This window comes from Cibotium barometz, chromosome 27 (genome assembly GCF_041138505.1).
Source record: "Cibotium barometz isolate CiBa-2024 chromosome 27, ASM4113850v1, whole genome shotgun sequence".
Lineage (NCBI taxonomy): Eukaryota > Viridiplantae > Streptophyta > Polypodiopsida > Cyatheales > Cibotiaceae > Cibotium > Cibotium barometz.
In genome coordinates, this window is record NC_141072.1 from 10,121,708 (window position 1) to 10,144,159 (window position 22,452).

At 43.6% G+C, this 22,452-nt stretch overlaps 1 protein-coding gene across 1 annotated transcript in view; it reads left to right on the plus strand.

The window, feature by feature from the left end:
• LOC147623062 (trihelix transcription factor ASR3-like) overlaps nucleotides 1-21,746 on the plus strand; it is a 60,348-nt gene extending 38,602 nt beyond the window's left edge. Inside the window, exon 2 of the mRNA XM_086821098.1 lies at nucleotides 20,875-21,746. Coding sequence (XP_086677224.1) covers nucleotides 20,875-21,173 — 299 coding nt within the window. The 3' untranslated portion in view covers nucleotides 21,174-21,746. The remainder of the gene's footprint in view (nucleotides 1-20,874) is intronic.
• Nucleotides 21,747-22,452: the final 706 nt, after the last annotated feature.

Here is a 22,452-nt window from a genome sequence, read left to right on the forward strand (position 1 = left end):
ATGGTGCAGATGCAGCTTTTGAGGATAAAGGAGTGAATGTAACGCCAATCATTGGCAAGCTCTGCATTCACATATAGGGTTATCTTGATCATGAGAGCTTTATGTTGCTCCTCTCACTAGTTGTGATGTTTTGTTGGGAATGCCTTGGCATGCTCGTATGGAGCCAAAGAAATCATACAAAACAAAGATAGCAGTACTCCAAGATGTACCATCCCTATTGTCAATCATGTACAGGTCCATAAGGTAATAAAGAAATTAGCTTGTCCTTAAGGCTTACTTGGTTTTTGTGAGAGAGAGTATTGAGTATGAAAGAGTGAATGTTGATCAACTAACTTGAGAGCAAGTAGATTTCCTACATCGCTATAGTGATTGTTTTTGAGATGCGTTGCGTGGTGAGTTACCACCTAAGCGTCCCGAAGATCACCCTACTAATGTGATACCTGGTAGCACACCGCCCAATCGGCCTCCATATAGGGTAAGGCTAGTGTCAGCAAGAAGAGAAAGAATTGATACAACCCAACTCTTCTCCTTATTGTTCACGTGTGTTATTGGTGCAAAAGAAGGATGGTACATATAAAATGTGCATCGATTATTGTGCCCTTAACAAGGTAACGATAAAGAATAGATTACCAATTCCTCACATAGATGACATTCTGGACAAGCTGGAAGGTGCAGCTTGCTTTAGCCTAATAGATCCCAAGAGCGACTACCATCAAATATGAGTGGCACTCCAGGATATACATAAAACTGCTTTTCGTACACAGTTTGGACGCTCTGAATTTTTGGTAGTGCTGTTTGGACTTACTAAACGCATCGGCCACGTTCAATCGGATGATGTGGATACGATTTTCAAAAAACACACACACTTTACCCGTACCTTCTTTCATGATATCATTGTGTTTTCCAAAGATGAGGAACAACACCGAGAGCACTTGACTATTGTGTTCGAAGAGCTTCGTAGTCGCAAGCTCTACATTGACAGTTAGAAGAGTGAATTCTTTCTATCATAAATTCACTATCTTGGGCACATTGTATCAAAGGAAGGGGTATCCATGGATCCGGCCAAATTGCAAGCAATCAAGGATTGGCCAGTGTTGCGAATGGTTCATGAAATCTGAAGTTTTCTAGGATTATGCTCGTATTATTGTCGATTTATTAAACAGTTTGCTGAAATTGTTTCGCCATTAAATGATTCCCCAAGAAAAAGGATGTATTTCAGTGGGGTGATATACAAAAGAAGGCTTTTCATGGTTTAAAGCAAGCCATCATGTCTTGACCGGTTTTGACTGTGCCAGACTTACTTAAACCGTTCTCCGTTGAATGTGCTGCATGTGGAGATTGTATTTGGTGCAGTATTAAACCAAGAAGGACATGTTGTAGCATACAAAAGCCGCCGCTTACAACACACGGAACTTCATTTGCAGGTTTATGAGAAAGAGCTTTTGGTGTGATTCATGCTCTCACAATGTGGAAGCATTATTTGTTGGGAGCTGAATTTACCATTAAGACGGATCATCAAAGTCTTCGGTACTTTCTTACACAAACGAAGTTGTCTGAAAAGCATATGAGATAGACAAATTTTCTGTGTTTCATTTTCAGATTCTACACACTCCCAAAAAGAAGAATGTAGTGGTTGATGCGCTTTCCCAAAGGCCTCAAGTTCATGCCATTACCGTTGCTTACCATCAAGATCTCTCAGACATGCATGACGCTTATCACAACGATGATGATTTTCAACATATATGGGCTGATTTACAGCAGGGTAATTCAGCCCCCAATCATTCCATACGTGATGGGTATTTGATGATGCACAACCGCCTTTATGGCAAAGGTGTTGGAGGAATGGAATATACCGCCTTTTGCAGCACATAGAGGAATTCTTGCCACTACGCAGGTTTTGGAGAAGTATTTGTTTTGGCCTCAGATCAGTAAAGACATTGATGATTATGTATGCCAATGTTTGGTTCAGGTTTACTTCAACCTTTGCCTATCCCCGACGGACCTTTCATTGACATATATCTATGGACTTTGTAGGGCCTCTACCAGCATCCACTGGATCCCGTAACACTCAGTGTTTTACCATTGTGGATCGCTTTAGTAAATTCTGCATGCTCATCCCATGCAAGCATACGGCCACAGTTGAGGACGTAGCACGTCTGTTTCTCAAGCATTGGTATCCAATTTGTGGTTTGCCTAGCACCATAACATCAGACAGAGATTCCAAGTTTACCTCGCATTTCTGGAGGGCATTATTTGAAAACTTCGGAACTAAGTTGCAGTTGTCTAGTGCATTCCATCCCCAGACAGAAATTTATAACCAGTTGGCCTTTGATGTCCTCAAGTCATACTGTCATGACCAGCAGTCCAAATGGGAGCACTATCTTCCATTGGTCCAAGCTATCTTGAACGACACTCATTCATCCAGTGTCGGACGGACTCCATATGAAGCAGCCTTTGGTCGCCGTTTTTCTTCTCTTTTGACGAGAATGGTGTCTCCATCTTTAGAAGCTAATAAAACCACGGAAAAATTTTTCGAGATCATTGAGTCAGTCAAGGACCGCTTGACCAAAGCTCAGGAAGCATATAGTAGACAGGCAAATAAGTCTAGACGAGATGTCCACTTCAAGGAAGGGGATTGGGTCTATTTGCGTATCATGAAGCAGAGATTGAAACAAGTGGGCAAACATTGTCCCAAGCTTTCATTCCGTAGTTTTGGCCCTTTTCCAATAGTTAAGAAGTTAAGTGATGTCTCCATGAAATTAAAGTTGCGTGCCAGTTGGATAATGCATGATGTTTTCCATGTTTCTTGGCTAAAACCATATGTTGGTCCAGAAGTGTTTGATGTTTAAGATGAACAGCAGCCAGACGTGGTAGACGAGGCAGAAGTGATTGAGCCTGAGCAGATCCTTCTTCATGGATGGAAGCATGGTTCCGGTCGACGGATTCGTCATTTCTATACGAAATTCCAAGATCGAGGCACCCATGAAGCCGTATGGCTCGACGAGGAGTTCTTCCAGGAGTACCCCCAGTTATTGGCGGACTACTTGGAAGCCATGAACCTGCCGCCAAGCTAATCAGGAGGGAATGTCACATGCACTCTGCACTCAGTGCATGGTGACAAGATGGCTCATCATCAGAAGTGCAGCAGTTGTACAGTTTTAGAACCCAATATAATGATAATTGTCGTACGCCGTGACCCCATTGTACATCCTCAGTCCAGGATAAGTCAGGCACGAGCTACGTAGGTCATTCCTTAGCCTTAGCGGGTCAGTCAGTCAGTCAAGTCCCTTAACCCACTTGGAGAGAATCATTCATGCATGTAGAGTCAGTAGAAGCCTTAGGGTTTGCATCAGAAAGCACACTGCATCCTGCATAATATGCATTCATATGCTTGTGCATCATTTAGAACATCCCAGAAGCCTTAGGGAATTTACTAGGATTTATTTGGTATTTTTTTCATATTTAATAGTATTTATTTAGCATTATTTGCATTATTGGGCATTTATAAATATAAACTTTATTAAATGACCAACCTCCAGTTAGTATAAATAGGCTTGCATAGCCTCAGCCCTAGGAGCATCCTTGCCTTCAGCCCTAGACTAGTCCAGCCCTTGGAGCTCATAAGCTTGCTTCTCCAGCCCTTGAGAACCCCTTGCTTCAGTCAGCCTAGGCGCCTGTCTTCAGCATCAAAGCAGCCCTGATTCAGCATCAAATCAGCCTTGATTCAGCATACTGACAAGCCTCAGTTCAACGCCAGCAATCAGTCCAGCAGACCTGCGTTTTTATCCAGTCGTACAGCAGACCCTCTGCGGTTCTGTCCAGCCGTACAGCAGCCATCTGCAGCCTCAGATTACTCATGCGTTTCAGTTCAGCAGCTTCCCTACAGGCCTGCGTTTCTGTCCACAGCAGTTTTGAGCCTAGAATCCACAGTTTGCAGTAGTGTCCAGCCTTCTGTGCATCATCCATAGATGCAGCAGTCATCTGGTGAAGGTAACACAGCATTCATAAGTGTTTTCAGCATTCTAACATAGTGTAGAACAGTCCACCTTCTTCTTCTCTCAGCCTCAGGTGTGCAGCCCTTCCTCATGCCCTGCATAGGCTCGAGATCAGGTCATCGAGGTGTTTCTACAGCAGTGTATAGATCAGCCACTCTCCGATCCTCCGAGATCTTGCGTTTGGCTTATCTACAGTCCACAGTCATTCTCTCTAAAGAAATAAAGCATATACTATCTCGTTATCGGGATAGGGGGCCCTTCAGTGGGTAATTCAGGACCCAATCTGGTGTACAGTTCTCATCTATCTCTCTCTCATCTCTTTAAAGTTTGAAGTATTGAAATGGATTGCTAAACTCACGAAACTCAGGATACAGAAGACGGTGTGAGCATTTGTGTGACAGGATCTCCCAATACAAAGACTTCCGCTGCATATCACAATAATTAAGGAGAGTTTAAGAGAGTTAGTCACAATCGTGACACATGTTGCAAGAACCAATGGTTCAATACGTAAGTTGCCATGTGATTGGCCTTTTCTATGATAGGATCAACCCATGCCAACCTTCCAATGTCCTTTAACAAATTGTTCAAGCAATGAGCCATGCAAAATGTTACAGTGACATTTGGATACATGCCTTGAATTATGGCAGCTGCCGCCCTGTTGGAAGCCTCACCATCCACAACAAATCCCACAACAAGGTCACAGCCAACAAACTCTATACCCTCTGTCCACTCTGATGCAAGCATATCAGCACTTTTTCTAGTCCTTGAAGCATTATGAGAGGAAATGAAATACATCTCACCACGATAGTAGGCCACAATGCCATGGATAGATCTCCTCCGTGTGTCACTCCATCCATCAATGATGAGAGAGATCCCATTCTTTGCCCACATACGCTTTGTGTTCTCTACAGCCTGCTCTACAGCACGTCTCTCCTTATCTTATCTAGGAGAGTGGTACGCAATGCCTCAGAAGATGGGGGAGTGTATGATGGCCATACTCCCCAATCTTCTTACACATGACCTTGAAATACTCGGACCTAGCAGCATGAAAAGCGATATGATCATGGAAGAAAAATCTAGCCACTGCCATATCCACATCCTCTTTTCTTTTTGCATCCCAATGAGCATCAAGCGTGCTCTGTTTGCCACGTGTCGATGCCGAAGAGGTAGATGGCATGCTAAAGATCGAGGTGTGGACGATGCCTCTGATGCTCCATGTGCTGCAGTTGCTGCCGCGTATGCTGCGGGATCAATTGCCACTCGGCATGTTGCTCCTCTGAGCACTCAATGCATCTCGGTTTGCAACTCGCTCTTGAAGCTCTCTCCTCTTTTCCTCACTCAAGTTACTGCAAAATTGCACTTGATGCCCTTGCTCACCCAAAAAGTGAGCCCTCACTTTGTGTGCCCCCCCTGATTGTTCATAGCCACATAGCCTACGTTTCCAATGTCACGATCCCCCCCCCCCCCCCCCCCCCCCCCCGCGGGTCTCTCTACATCCACTTGCAGCCACCATGACCATGTATCTGACCTTCTCCCCCTACGTCCGGCTCGGCCTCCCCTTAGGGGAACTCGGGATGACGAAGCCACGTGTAACCCCGGCTGAAAATTTAAGCTCCAAACACTGGACAGTAGCAACACACTGAAACAGACCACAAATTCCACAATTCATGCTTATACATGCACGATCTCGGGGACCGGGGCTGAAGTCTGAAGCCTGACGAGGAGCACTATGTAGTATGAAGTTATGAACGCGTCTGATAAATTATAATAGCCTGTGTGCAACCAGAAGGCTGGCCTGCATGTTTGAAACTTTGATGCACAAGACAGCAAGGCAACACGGCAGCTTGTGTGCAGACGCAAGGTTGGGGCAACAGGTCACAGGTGGCACCATGGCAGACTGGAGTCGCGACTCTGTGATTGGGCCCTTGGAGGCTTGGGCCTTGGCCCCTTGGCATCTGCTGGCCCTGAAGGCTGATCGGTGATCGCGTTTGTGTGTCGTGAGAAGATGCACGAGGCACAAAGAGAAGAAATTGCAGATCGGCGGATCGTGTTTGTGTGTCGTGGCGCAGAAAGTGCTGAAAGCGTGCATTTCAGGGTGACATTTGGGGTTGTTTTTTAAAACATCCCCTTATTTTGGGGACCCGTCCATGCAGGAGACGCGACTCGGGACGGCGTTCCCCCGTTCCGGGCCCCCGTCCCCCCCTTTTCCTGTTACTAGGATGGAAATATAGCAGAAATAACCATAAACAATATCAAAAGGAACACAACACCAAGGCAGAACAGCCAGCCCCCCGTAGGAACTACTTTATTCCAATGAATAAACAGATACAGATAAACCAAGGTGTGGGTGCAGTCCTGCACCGGACTTTCCACAAAGCTCACATGAGATGGTGTCCAAGATTGCTTCACAAAGCTAAAGAGCCTCAGCCTTCTGCTATCTGCTCAAGCCTAATCTGCTCCTTAGAAACAATCCATGAGGTTCCCAAATAGCCTCAAACACCAAACCAAATCAGTCCCACAAAACTGCCCTGAAACTTCCCTAAGATCTGGTCTCAGAGCCGACCACTGCTCACAGTCAACTCGGAGAGAGAGAGAGAGTCACAAGATAGTTACTGATGGCATGGGCTGTAAGCGAGGGGAGAGAAGAAGCTCCCTGGCCTGCTGTACCACTGTACGGGCAGCGCAAGGGAGAGAGGAGAAAACTGCTGAGCCTGCTGTCCACTTTACGTGCGACGCAAGGGGGAGAAGAGAATCTGCCCAGCCTGCTGTCCACAGTACGGGCAGCACCAGGGAAAGAGGAGCCCGAGAGAGAACAAGGTAAGTCGGCCTGCTGCCACTGCACGGCCAGCACTCCAAGGAGAGAAAAACGTGTTGTTACCTCCCAGTCCAAGCCCGTACGATCAGCCCTGTAGGTAGGTGCGCATAATTCCTGCACGAAGGCCTTTCCAAGCTTTAATAAAGTCGACTTGCCCTATTTTTGACATGCTTTTTTCCCTTTTATGGCCAAAAGTAACTAAAGTGCCAAAAATATCAGTTTTATGCTTTTCCCAAGCGTTTTAGCCAATTTTTGCTATAGGCCCCTCCTCCTGTCCACATTTACATGTCGAAAATAACAAGCCCGGCCACACTTAAATGATATGTGAACACACCATCTTATAAATGTTATAAGTCTCTTTATATGCTAAAGATCCCATGTTGCTTCCGCTCAGAAGCCATTTTTCGGGCCAAACTTTGCCAGTAAATGCTCTAGCTTTCTTTTGTGGAAAATCCCCGTTCACACCTCGGTTCCAGAGAGTGTGTGAAACACTGTTCAAGATTGGTGAGGGGACCAAATTGGTGACAAAGGCACCCTTTGAAATTGTTTATGGCAAAGTTGTTTTGCCTCCTATCCTACACACAAAGGATGAAATATTCGCAGCAGATGAGTATGTCAAGGATCTGGATACTGCCTTTTCACAGGTCAAGACAGCTATACAATCCCAAGAAAAGCATAAGAAAGTTGCAGATAAACATCAGAAACAATTGCAATTCAAGGAGGGTGATTAGGCTTTATTGAAATTCCAAAAAACTTGCCTCCGTACGAAGACAGGCAAAGAGAAAATATATCCCAAGCTATCTTGCAGGTATTATGGAGCATTTCAGATCTTAGAGAAGATCAATGAGGTAGCTTTTCAATTGGCGTTACCAGATCATTGGCGGATACATAATGCCTTTCATGTCAGTCTTTTGAAACCGTATGTCGGTCCTACTCCTAGTGGACGACCAACCTGAGATTGATGAATCGGAAGAAATCTCGTAGCCTAAGTGGATTGTCTTTCACAAAGAACGAAAAGCGCTCCGTGGCAAGCTTGCTCATAGATACTTGGTTGAATTCAAAAACTACACAGCACTTGATGTAAAGTGGGTTGATGAAGAGTATTCTAAGGAGTATCCGGATCCCCTTGGTGGTGTTGGACTCACACACACACACACACACACAAACCTACACATTAGGGTTGGGTGCAGGATGGAGAAGCTCACACAGAAATGAGAGAGAGAGAGAGAGAGCCAAAAGTGTGGTAGCCACAAAATGCAAGTCAACCCTTGCATGTGTGTCACATCCATATAATATAGAAGTACAAAATATTATATGTAGAGTGTCCTTTCACACTTGATATCCAAGGAGAAAAACCACATGGGAAAAAGTGCCCTTGGTTAAGCCCTGTTCACACATAGCACTACCATAAGTGAGCATATGCCTAGAAAGCTCCCCTATAGTGAAAGTGTGAACCTGTACAAGGTAGCAGATCACTCTTTGTATGAGAGTAAGCCCAAAGCTTTGCGGAAAGCTTCAAACTGTTCTCGAGGTGAAGCCTTTGTGAATAGATCTGCAACATTATCCTGTGTAGGGCAGTAAGATAAACTGATCTCCCCTGCATGTAACCTCTCTTTGACATAGTGATAATGAATCTCAATGTGCTTGGTACGTGCATGAAATACTGGTTTTCGTGCCATGGCCATAGCACTCTGGCTATCAGTGAGAATGGTGGTGGGTGTCTGCTGACACTCACGAAGATCAGCCAATAATCTCCTCAACCATACACAATCTACTGTAGGTTCGAAGACTGCAATGTACTCAGCCTCACAAGTAGATGTGGCAACAGTGGGTTGCTTTTTGCTTAACCAAGATATGCATGAACTGCCAAGAAAAAAACAATTCCCACTGGTGGATTGCCTGGTATCATAATCACCAGCCCAATTTGAATCACTGTATGCATAAAGCTGCAAGCTGCCCCCCTTGGGATAGAACAAACCAAGATCCAAGGTACCCTGAAGATAACGAAAAATGAGTTTGACTGCTTGCCAATGCTTTGTGCCTAGGCTGTGCATGAATTTGCTCAACAAAGACACCCCAAAAGATATGTCTGGCCTTGTGTTACACAAGTAAATGAGACATCCCACTGCCTGGCTGTAAATGCCGGCCTCAAAAGGCTCTCCAATATCATGCATAGTAAGCCGTACACCTGGTTCTACTGGAGTAGAAATGGGCTTACATTCATCCATGTGAAACCTTTTTAGCAAACTTTTTATGTTGCTGCATAACAATGCCATCATCTGTATGCATAAACTGTATGCCGAGATAGTAGTGTAAAGGTCCCAAATCTGACATATCAAATTCAGCTTTCAAATCAGCTTTGAAATCTGAAATTTGTGCTTTACTAGTACCTGTAATGAGCATGTCATCTACATACAAGATGACTATGAGAATATCGGCACCGGTTTTCTTCACATACAATGTGCTTTCAGCTGGCCTATTCACATAACCTTGTCTGGTTAGATGAGCATGTATTTTATCATACCAAGCTCTTGGAGCTTGCTGTTGGGTTTTATGCTGTGTATGCACCCAGAGGAGTGCTAGTGATCATCAGTAGATTACTGGGGCACTTTTTACTTCAGTTAGTGGAGGTTTTTTCCCCCAGTTTATCTTAGTTTCACTTCTAACAGTTTATAAGTGTTTTGGTCCACCTGGCACACTTTATGGCCGGACATGTGAAGACATCTTTTAGGTCACTTCATTATGTGGCTATTGTACTTCACTTTCATTACAACTGAGTACAAGAAGAGTCGTGTTCTCTCTCTCTGCTCTCTACGTTTCTGTTTGCAGTACCTCCAAACCCTAACCCTAACTGCTGAAAGCCTTCATTTGGTATCAGAGCCATCCATACAGGCCATCTTCTCCAACTGCCCTCGCCGTCAATTGTCCGTACACACCTGCGCATCCAGCCAACTGTTTCCGTACAGACAGCGCTGCCTTCAGTCGTACATTCAATACGGGCACCTGTCTTCTTCCGTACTCTGCGTCGTACAGTACCAGTCAACTGCATACAGTCGACTGAATACTGTACCCGCTTCCATACTGTACTTGCTTCCGTACTGTACCTGCTACGTACAGTACCACGACTGCAGCTGATGTGTACTTGCTCGCTCTGCTCAGTACTGTGATCCGTATAGTACCACGACTGTAGCTGCTGTGTACCTGCTCGCTCTGCTCAGTACAGTGCTTCGTACAGTACCAAGATTGCAGCTGTGTACATCCGCCGTACAGTCATCGTACCTGCAGACTGCTCCGTACAGTCATCCGTACCTGCACAGTACAACAGTCCAGTCATCCGTACCTGCACAGTACAGTCGACTTGTACCTGCAAAATCACAGTTGTGGTAAGCTTTACAAGTTTTGAATTTTGGGCATTTTTCTCAGTGAAAATTTTCTGGCAGATACAGGCAGATTTTCTTGCAAAGAAATCTCTACAGGTTTCTTGCAAGGTTTTGGGTGCAGTAACCTTGGGCATTTTTTGGGCATTTTGGCACTGTGTAAGCCATTTTGCTGCTCTACTCAGTCAGTGGTGCATTGTGTTGCACATTCAGAGGATTGAGAGTGCAGGCATATTTGGGTTAGCTGTATTCAGTGGAGTACAGTTGCTTTCAGGGTTGTTGCTTGGTTTTTTGATACACAGGTACAACATTGTGCATTGGCATAATGGCATACATCCGTGACATAATGGTATACATCCATGACATAATGGCTAATGCTTTGACCTTGATGCTTACTGGTACATTATGTCATGGACTTTATCAGTTGGATGCATTTCAGCTAGTGGATCAGTCTGCTTATAATGCTTTCACTCTTACTCCAGCTATGGTTGATGCGGAGTTATGGCATGCTCGCATGGGGCATGTAAATTTTGGTAGTCTTATGCTTATGCAGTGACATAACATGTTGACAGATCTACCTCTTATGGAGAAGCCTCCAGATCACATATGTGAAGGATGTATTTTGGGAAAAATGCATCGGTTTTCCTTCCCACATGATCAGGCTCTACGAGCAACTTCAAAGTTGCAGCTTATTCATTGATCTTTGTGGTCCCATGCAGACGAAGTCATTAGGAGGTTGCTTCTATTTTGCTACATTTATTGATGACTTCTCTCGTATATGCGGGGTCTATCCATTGACACAGAAATCACAGGTATATGATGCATTTTTGGCCTTTGTAGCACTTGCTGAAACAGAGTCAGGATGCAAGGTTAAGACTCTCCGTTCTGACTGAGGGGGGGAATATATGTCACACATGTTGAATTCCTTTCTTGAGAGTAGAGGTATCAAACATCAGTATACTGCCCCTTATACTCCACAACAGAATGGAGTTGCAGAAAGGAAGAATCGGTCACTCATGGAGATGGCCAGATGTATGTTAAAGGCAAAGAAGCTACCACATATCTTTTGGGTGGAAGCTGTCATGTGTGCTTGTCATACTTTGAATCGATGTCCCACAAAGGCATTGGTTTCCATTACTCCTTTTGAGGCTTGGCATGGCCGCAAGCCTTCGGTATCACATTTTCGTACTTTTGGGTGTCTTGCATATGCACACATACCCAAAGAGTTGAGGAGGAAGTTGGATGATAAAGCCACAAAATGCATTTTTGTTGGGTATAGCCGTGAGAGCAAGGGCTACCGGTTATATGACCCACTATCCAAGAGGATATTCACTAGTCGGGATGTGATTTTTGATGAAAAATCAGAAATATCCATGGCTGGTTATGATGCAAATCAGGCTGAAAATGATGTGTTTGAAGGTCTACTACCTATGGAGTTTCATTCCACAGTTGGTGATCCAACTCATGAGGGTACAGGACAGCCAGCAAATCATGAAGGTGGTGCAGAAATTCAGCAGCAAATTGAGCCAGAAGCTGAACCAAATATGGGGCAGCAGGCACCACAGGTCAGACACATACCTAGATGGTATTTGAGGACATTACAGGACAGGCATCTAGAGGGTCCTCTTGCTGGTCGTACTCGTAGGGAGACACGGACCAATGAACATGCACACATCATGGACTTGAATATGGTTATGGCAGCCAATTTACAGGATGATGATGAGCCTGATTCATTTGTGGATGCACGAGACAATGTGCATTGGAATAAAGCCATGCAGGATGAGCTTGATTCTATTAAAAGGAATCAAACATGGGATTTGGTTGATTTGCCCAAAGGCAAGAAAGCCATTGGTACTAAGTGGGTCTATAAGTTGAAAAGACATGCCGATGGATCCATTGACAGGTACAAAGCCCGTCTAGTTGCAAAGGGCTATGCACAGAAGAAGGTCATTGATTATGAGGAGACATTTGCTCCTACATCCCGTATGTCGACACTTAGGTGTGTCATTGCATTGGCTGCACATCGTGGTTGGGTTGTTCACCAGTTGGACATCAAGACTGCTTTCCTACATGGGGACCTCGAGGAGGAAGTTTATGTACATCAGCCCATAGGTTTTGCAGAACATGGTCATGAAGGGAAAGTATGCAAGCTGAAAAAGGCCTTGTATGGTTTGAAACAAGCTATGCAAAGATAGATGCTTTTCTACTCACTCAAGGATTTGTGAACAGTCCATCAGAAGCCACTTTGTATGTAAAGAAAGAAGAGAAAGATCTGCTGGTCATCAGTCTTTATGTAGATGATCTTTTGCTCATGGGATCAAATGATGACAAAATTGCAGCTTTTAAAGAGATACTGCAACAGACATTTGACATGTATGATTTGGGGCTCGTACACTACTATTTGGGCATACAGTTTGTACAGGATAACAGAGGCATTGGGTTGTTGCAATCTCGGTATGTTGCTAAACTTCTGGAGAAGTTTAAATTTCAGGATTGCAAGCCTATTAGCACTCCTATGGAGCCTGGGTTGAAACTGTCACTACAAGATGACAGTATTTCTTTTGATGCCACTACATATGCTCAGGCTGTTGGGTGCCTTATTTATTTGTGTACTACACGGCCAGATATTCAATATGCCGTATCTCAGTTGAGCAGATTCATGCACAGCCCGCGATTGTCACATTGGCAAGCTGTGAAGCGTGTATTCCGGTATTTGCAGGGTACCTTGTCTCTTGGATTGCTTTATCCTGAGGGGGGTGACATGCAGTTATACGCTTACAGTGATTCAGATTGGGCTGGTGATTTTGATACCAGACATTCCACTAGTGGAAATTGTTTCTTTCTTGGCTCTTCATGCATTTCTTAGCTAAGCAAGAAACAAACCACAATGGCCACTTCGTCTTGTGAGGCAGAGTACAGAGCAGCCTACACTACTACTGTTGAGTGTGTTTGGCTGCGTCGTCTCATGACTAATATGGATATTTCAGTGGAGGAGCCTACACCTATCTATACTGATAGTAGTCAGAGTGCCATTGCTGTGGCCAGGAATCTTGTGTTTCATGCTCGCACGAAACACATTGAGATTCACTATCATTTTGTTCGGGAGAGACTCCAGGCAGGTGATATCAGTCTGATCTACTGTCCTACAGATCAGAATGTGGCAGACATCTTCACCAAGGCATTACCACGTCCGAAATTCGAAGCATTCCGCACTGCTTTAAATTTGTTTCCTTTTGGTGGATGATGTACAATGATCACATATCACTCCAGGGGGGGTTTGTTGGGTTTTATGCTGTGTATGCACCCAGAGGAGTGCTAGTGATCATCAGTAGATTACTGGGGCACTTTTTACTTCAGTTAGTGGAGTTCCCCCCCCCCCCCCCCCCCCCCCCCCCCCCCCCCCCCCCCAGTTTAGCTTAGTTTCACTTATAACAGTTTATAAGTGTTTTGGTCCACCTGGCACACTTTATGGCCGGACATGTGAACACATCTTTTAGGTCACTTCATTATGTGGCTGTTGTACTTCACTTTCATTACAACTGAGTACAAGAAGAGTCGTGTTCTCTCTCTCTGCTCTCTACGTTTCTGTTTGCAGTACCTCCAAACCCTAACCCTAACTGCTGAAAGCCTTCACTTGCTTTAACCCATACAATGCTTTGTGTAACCTGCATACTTTATGTTCCTCACCAGGAACTACAAAACCAATGGGCCGATTTACATATACTTCCTCCTGTAAATCCCCATTTAAGAATGCAGTTTTGATGTCCAATTGACACACTTTCCATCCTTTATGTGCAGCCAATGCAATCACTGATCTTATTGTGGTCATTCTCGAAGTAGGAGCGAAAGTCTCATCATAGTCTATTCCCTTTTTCTGGGAGTAGCCTTTAGCCACAAGTCTTGCTTTGTACTTGTCAATAGTACCATGAGACTTCCTTTTGACTTTGTACACCCACATCAAACATGTCCTGTATGCTTGTATCATTGCGTTTATACATATGCCTGTATCATTGCTTTTATACAAGCTGTACATGGATTGGTCTGAATTTTCAGCAAATACCACATCTCTACTGACAAAAATCCTTCGTGTTGTTGGATTATAAAGACGGTATCCTTTGCTGTCATTTCTGTAGCCTACAAAAATGCATTTGATTGCTTTGTCATCTAGTTTTGTTCGGAGTTGTTCTGGCACATGTGCATATGCCAAACACCCAAATGTACGTGTGATAAAAGTTGCTAATATCACAGAGTAGTGGCCAGGCTTTGCGAGGCCTGTAAGCCCAGCGGGGCGTGCCGTGACAGACTCAACCATGTGTCCAAGAGAAAAAGATATATAGAGAGAGAGAGGGGAGAGATGGAAGGGAACAGGGATCTTGCACAGTACACCACATTGAGCGGGGAATAGGCCTTGACCCCTTTTAGGAATTTATTCAGGAACAATCCACGAGCACGTTGGCCAGGATCAATACAATCAATGAATACAAAACAAACAGATATGACGATGTAGGATATCCAAATCGATGTCGAGGCAGGAGATTTTTGATGCTGTGCATACCACGGGGATGACCCACAAGTATCTCTCACCGGGCTAGTACCAAATCCAAATCCAACGAATCCAAGTCCAAGTTCCAAGTCCAAATCAAATCCAAAACCTAGTCCAGATCCATGTCCAAGTTATATGTCTAAGTTCCATGCTCAAGCTCTATGTCCAAGTTCTCCATGTCTATGCTCCATGTCCCATATCCAAGTTCAAGTAGTCCAAGTTCCCATGAGTAAACCTCCACAACTCCTACAACCTTGTCGATGAAGAAAACCATGGAAAAGCTCTTTTTGGCAAGAAAACTAATATAAAACTTGTCTTAATAGTTTTTGGGCGATAAAAACATCCAAAAAGTAGTTTTTAGGGTTTTCGGAGCAATTTTAGGGTTTTTGAAATTTTTAGGGTTTTTGAAATTTCTGTCCGCACAGCTCCGTACACACGTCCATATCGCCCATGCATATGCCCAGAGAAGTATAGGGCTAACCGTACATTGGAAAAGCAAGTTGGAGAAGGTGTTGATTAGCTCTCCATGATCATAATGACGTCTCTCCACGATCTCCTTCATGATGCTACAAGAGAGGTTCAAGCCTTTTTATACTTGAAAAGGGCTCTGCTTTTTGCCAAAAGCTTGTCCATGCTTTTGCTTTGCCTTTTTATGCTTTGCTTTTGCTCTTTTTACTTTTATTAATAAAATATTACTCAACTTTTGGTGCTTTGCTTTTTTGGCTTTAAGGCCTTGCTTTTTGAGAAAGCGCCTTTTAGCTTTTTGGTCCAGCTCAGTCTCCACTTTCTAATGGAGCCCTTGGCTCGTAATCAACCTTGTTTGACTTTTTGCTTTTTCTTGCTTTTTGACCAAAGATGGTGCTTTTTCTTAATCAATCCTTATGGACCCTGTCCCCATGTCTTCTTCCACTTGTCTGGTGTCCGGGCACGGGTTTCATCATGTGAAATAGAGCTAGGAGGACCAAATAGTTACATTCCCTCCCTCTTATATCACAGTTGTTCTCAACTGCGAACCGCAAGTGTTCCAAGCATGTCCATATCTTCCAATTACATCCGTATGTCCTTGGTACATCAAGTACATCCATATGTGTCAAGGTACATCAAGTACATCCATATATTTCAAGGTACTAGTCCCATCTGGTGAGCTTGTGCATTTGGTCTTTTCCCATATCCATGGTGTCATCTGCTCATCTGGCAACATCTCAATGTCTTTTCTTTGACCGATGTCCTTGTTCTTGATGGTACATCTTCATGGACTGTGATATGTGTTAGATATAATAAATGCGTACTTACCTCTTGCAAAAACTAGACACAAGCTAGTCAACAAACAAGTATGCATCATTCACGCCTACTGGGTATTCCAGGTACTGGCCAGGTAGTCTAGAGTCCAATGGACTATCACATTCCATAAATCCAAGCTCTGTCCATGCATCCAGAACAGCACACAAAGTAGAAATTCAGACATACATCAGTATACAATGCATAAGTAATGATCCTTCTATTCATGGATTGTCCTCTCTGGTTTCATCGAAGCTGTGCTGAGCCATTTGGTCACTAGGATCGCTCAGACTTTTCCTCAAGGCCATCTGGTCCCTGGGACCGCCCAAGAGTTCATCAATAGTCATCTGGGTCATCTGGTCGCAATGACCGCCCGACTGCGAAATCCAATACAGTCATCTGGGCCATCTGGTCACAATGACTGCCCGACTACGAAATCCAATACAGTCATCTGGGCCATCTGGTTGCATTGACCACCCGACTGCGAAATCCAATACAGTCATCTGGGCCATCTGGTTGCAATGACCGCTCGACTGCGAAATCCAATACAGTCATCTGGGCCATCTGGTTGCAATGACCGCTCGACTGCGAAATCCAATACAGTCATCTGGGCCATCTGGTTGCAATGACCGCTCGACTATGAAATCCAATACAGTCATCTGGGCCATTTGGTCGCAATGACCGCCTGACTGCGAAGTCCAATATATCTGGCATTGTTGCCATCCATCCAATTCAGTCATCTGGGCCATTTGGTCGCAATGACCGCCCGACTGCGAAGTCCAATATATCTGGCATCGTTGCCATCCAATGGGTCATCTGGCATCGTTGCCTCTCATCTACTCATCTGGCAACATCTCAATGTCTTTTCTTTGACCGATGTCCTTGTTCTTGATGGTATATCTTCATGGCCTGTCATATGTGCTAGATATAATAACTACGTACATACCTCCTACAAAAACTAGACACAAGCTAGTCAACAAACAAGTATGCATCATTCGCGTCGACTGGGTATTCCAGGTGCTGGCTAGGTAGTCTGGATCCTTTACATGCCATAAATACAAGCATTGTCCATGCATCCAAAACAGCACACAAAGTCAAAGAAATTCAGACATACATCACACAAAGTAATGATCCTTCTGTTCATGGATTGTCTTGTCTGGTTTCATCAAAACCGTGCTGAGCCATCTAGTCACTAGGACTGCTCAGACTTTTCCTCAAGGCCATTTGGTCATTGGGACCGCCCAAGAGTTCATCAATAGTCATCTGGACCATCTGGTCGCAATGACCGTCCGACTGCGAAATCCAATACAGTCATCTGGGCCATCTGGTCGCAATGACTGCCCGATTGCGAAATCCAATATAGTCATCTGGGCCATTTGGTCGCAATGACTGCCCGACTATGAAATCCAATACAGTCATCATCTGGACCATCTGGTCGCATTGACCGCCCGATTATGAAATCCAATACAGTCATCTGGACCATCTGGTCGCAATAACCGCCCGACTGTGAAGTCCAATATATTTGGCATCATTGCTGTCCAATGGGTCATCTGGCATCATTGCCTTCCATATACAAATCTGGTTCTGGCATCGTTGCCTTCCATATACAAATATGGCTCCTTCTGGCATCGTTGCCACCCACTAGAGCATGTCCAAGTAACCATTATAAGCAGAATAATGATCAATTCTAGTCCAATATATTTACAATGAAAAGGGATAGAGGCACAATCCCTCTCTCGTGAATTTGTCTTGATCACAAGACATCCATATCTATACTTCAAATACATCCTGGACCAACCAGTTTCTCATAAGCTTGAAGTATATCTCGATAGTCCTTGAAGTACTTCCCTGGTATCCATTTCGCATCCAATAGCGAATAATTCTCGAAGTCCAAGAGACTTTTTGACTTTTGTCTTTCGTCTTTTTCTCATAGAAAGAAACATCTATTCTGGCTTTTCCATCCCTGATGGATCCTTCAATATAAGCTCCTCTGGGGGTAACCGTGTACATAGTTTTTATCAACTGTCGTGGAAGGCATTGTGTCTTGCAATGATCTGAAAGGTCCAACCGACGATCTTCTTGGTAATCTGAAAGGTCCATATATCATTCCTTGACTTTGGCAATCCAAAGATAAAATCCATAGCAATACTCTCCCATAGAACATTCAATGGGTGCAATAATCCTGCTAGCTTTTGTTGGTCAAACTTGTCCTTTTGATAAACCAAACATTCTCGAACATATAACTAAATGTTCTCTCATACAAGGCCAATAAAAGTAGCTTTCCAAAGCTTGAGTTGTAGTCAGTATGCTTCTTTGTCTTCCTTTCTCTTACCTGTCCTGAGGAAATTGCATCTGAAAGAGTAGGCCTAGGAGTAGCTTCCTTGTCTTCTCCATGATAAATAGAACGGGTAGCTCTAGATCCTCCTACAATGGTGACTCCTTTGGCCCGAAGATAGGCTTTAGCAACTTCACCTCCTTTGGCTTCAGCGACTCGATCCTTTATGAAATCTTCAAACATTTGAGTCCTTTGGTCCTTTGCTTTCCTAGCTCTCCAAGCTAGGAATTATTCATCTTGGAGAAACTGTTTGAACTGCCGAAAGTCATGATACTCTTCTTATGACCCTGGTTTCCGTCCTAAAGTCCTGCAATCGCCTCATAGTTATTCCCTTCATGCCCTTGGTCTCCCTCTGCTCTGGACATGGCTCTGTCACCCCAAGAAAGTTTCTTCACGAGAAATCCAGATCCATGTCCAAGTTATATGTCTAAGTTCCATGTTTATGTCCAAGTTCCATGCTCAAGCTCTATGTCCAAGTTCTCCATGTCTATGCTCCATGTCCAAGCTCTATGTTCCATATCCAAGTTCAAGTAGTCCAGGTTCCCATGAGTAATCTCCACAAGTCCTACAATCTTGTCGATGAAGAAAAAAAATGGAAAAGCTCTTTCTGGCAAGAAAACTGATATAAAACCTGTTTTAATGGTTTTTGGGCGATAATAACATCCAAAAAGCAATTTTTAGGGTTTTTTTGAGCAATTTTAGGGTTTTTGAAAAAAAATTTAGGGTTTTTGAAATTTCTGTCCGTACATGTGTCCATATCGCCCATGCATATGCCTATACTAGTGTAGGGCTAACCGTACATCAGAAAAGCGAGTTGGAGAAGGTGTTGATGGCGAAGAAGAAGCTCTCCATGATGATAATGATGCGCACACACACTCCACGATCTCCTTCATGATGCTACAAGAGAGGTTCAAGCCTTTTTATACTTGAAAAGGACAGCCTGTCCATGCTTTTGCTTTGCGTTTTTATGCTTTCTCTTTTTTTTCTTTTTGCCTTTGCTTTTGCTCTTTTTACTTTTATTAATAAAATATTACTCAACTTTTGGTGCTTTGCTTTTCTGGCTTTAAGGCATTGCTTTTTGAGAAAGCGCCATTTAGCTTTTTGGTCCGGCTCAGTCTCTTTCCAATGGTGCCCTTGGCTCGTGGTCAACCTTGTTTGACTTTTAACTTTTTCCTGCTTTTTGACCAAGAATGGTGCCTTTTCTTAATCAAACCTTATGGACCCTGTCCCCATGTCTTCTTCCACCGGTCTCGTGTCCGGGCACGGGTTTCATCATGTGAAATAGAGCTAGGAGAACCAAATAGTTACAAGGCGCGTGAGAAATCATGAGATCTCCAAATATCAAGTATATGACGTGATAGTTCTACATCTGAGAACAAATGATCAAGGATGCGTACATGAGGTCCTGATCCATGGCGACTTGGATCTCTAATGCATAAAACCATTGGGGGAAATGATTCGATTTTGAAGTGCCTACAGCAATAAAAGTAACGTATATTACAAATTTGAAATATTTTCAAAGCGTCTTACTTGATCTATCCCTGGCCATCTAGCCGAGTGGTCGGGAGTTTGAAGTGCCAACGCTGGGGGCAACGCGTTGAATAGAGTGACAGGCTAAATAATCCGTTGCGAAAAACCCTCTCAAAACAAAGAAAGATCTATTGAAAACTAAACTTTTCTTTAAAACGGAGGGGTGCTATAAAGCCTTGAATTGCTTAATCTGCTACTCTTCTTGACGTGATCTTCTCTCTCTCTCTCTCTCTCTCTCTCTCTCATATGCTTCCAGAATGTTAGGCTCTCTCATACGGGGTCCTACCAAAAAGCTTCTGCTTAACTATCTAAATAAGAAATTGAAAAAGAGTTTCAAATATATGGCATTGTGGAGAGTATCAAAAACATGCCTAACATTATTTGAAGACTGACTAGTACAAATTCATGAATCGAGATAATAAGAGGTCAAATTTAAGAAAACTATTATTTTTCTCCAACAACTACTGTGGAGAGTATCAAAAACATGCCTAACATTATTTGAAGACTGACTAGTACATTTCAATTCATGAATCGAGATAATAAGAGGTCAAATTTAAGAAAACTATTATTTTTCTCCAACAAAAAAAGAACAACTCCTGTTAAGAACAACTCCTGTTCTGAAGTACGATAAAAAGTATTTAAAATAAATATCTAGAATAAAACAACTGTGTGATGCTTCTGTTCATGGGCCTGGCCTAGCCCGGTTATGCAGGCTATACACACGTTCGAAGCGACTCATGGCCAAAGTGACCTCCCAGAACACAGTAGCCCACCGGCCAAGCTACCCAAGGCTTCGCTACATAAAATAATAAGAGCAGAATGTAGAACTCAAGATGCATAGATTGATGCACGTTACGGTGGCACCTATGCAAGGACCTGACATAACTCCAGGCATCAAATCCATGCATCAGTGTTACCGAGTCGCCTGAGAGAGAGAGAGAGAGAGAGAGAGAGAGAGAGAGTGAGAGAGATTTTGAATTTCGGGTGTTTTCTTTGTGTAGGTGTATATGAGGAGAAGTTTGATGATGGAACGTTTGGGATGGATGCTTGTGAGAAGCCTGCGCTATTACCAGGCACACGAAAGAGGAGGAAGCGTCCTTCCCCTGAGGAAACGGATGATTTCAAGACTGAACTGTTTACTTTGCTTGAAAAGAACTTCAAGATTTTGACCACCCATATGGAGAGTCAGAGTTACAATTCCCATCTTGATAGAATCCAACGAAAAGAGCATGCTGACAGTGTGGTGCATGTTCTAGGAAAAGTTACGGAGGCGTTAGGAAAGATTGCAAACAAGCTATAGGAGGATACCATAAGTTGTGGTGTGGCCTTGCAAATAAAACTTTCAAACACTAAGGGTACCACCTGTCACACTATTCACATGGAGTATATTTGCAGAGAATGGCAAACTGTAGGGATGCATATGGCTATATGAGGTCTACTTTCAGCAATTCATGAGATGCATAGTGCTGCAGACATCCAAAATTTTTGATAAGCAGAGATTTCAGTACTTTGTGCAACGCTCTATTTGGCTGGACAAGATACACTGCAACCTCAAAGGACAGTGTATATCTTGGCGTGTGATTATTGAGCTTGTTTACAAGATGAGGGTGTTGTAGAACACCAGTTAATGCATGAGCTGCAATGGTAACAGTTACAATAATTTCCAACCATTTTATGCTCCTGAACTCTCTCTACAAATGCTGCAGTATATACAAGTGATGTGTGAGTATTGCTACCATGTACGGACTCTGGAGACAGAACATAAATGCCATCTTAAAGCTGCTGCTTGTAATTTGGGACTTCAAGAAATACGCTAGTATTATTAAGTTGAAAAGGATATGCTTAAAGCTAAATCTTTTCTTTGTTTTGGTTTTCCTTCTCCTTGTTCTCAGTAGTGCTCTGCATTATGTGTTTGAAAGGCAAATGTGAATGTAACATTTGATAGGAGCATCTAGAGGCCACGAAGGCAATTACCTCTTTTTGAGGAATTATGTGGGAAGGAAGAAAAGCTAAGTCTTTTCTTTGTGTCCATTCTCCTTGTTCTCAGTAGTGCTCTGCATCATGTATTTGAAAGGCACTCTCTAAATGTGAATGTAACATTTGATAGGAGCATCTAGAGCCCACCAAGGCAATTACCTCTTTTTGAGGAATTATGTGGGAAGGATGCCTATCTGTATATGCGAGTGGAGTCTTCTTGACACATTGATTTGAGTGTTGAAGCACTACCGACTGCCACATCTACGTCCCACATGTGACGCAATATACTACATACCTTTGCACTCTCTCTCTCTCTCTCTCTCTCTCTCTCTCTCTCTCTCACACACACACACACACACACACACACACAATTTTTGTGAAGGTGACTACTTGATGCTTGTTGGCATCACAAATCTGTTAATTGATGAGTAGGATGTTTATGTGTGCTAGACCACTTATTAAGCTCAGAACCAGCATGGTCTTTATGATTTGTTTTGGTCTCTTAGGTTGATCTAACCTTCTGTAGAAGTTACTACGATTCTCTCTCTCTCTCTCTCTCTCTCTCTCTCACACACACACACACACACACACACACTACATGG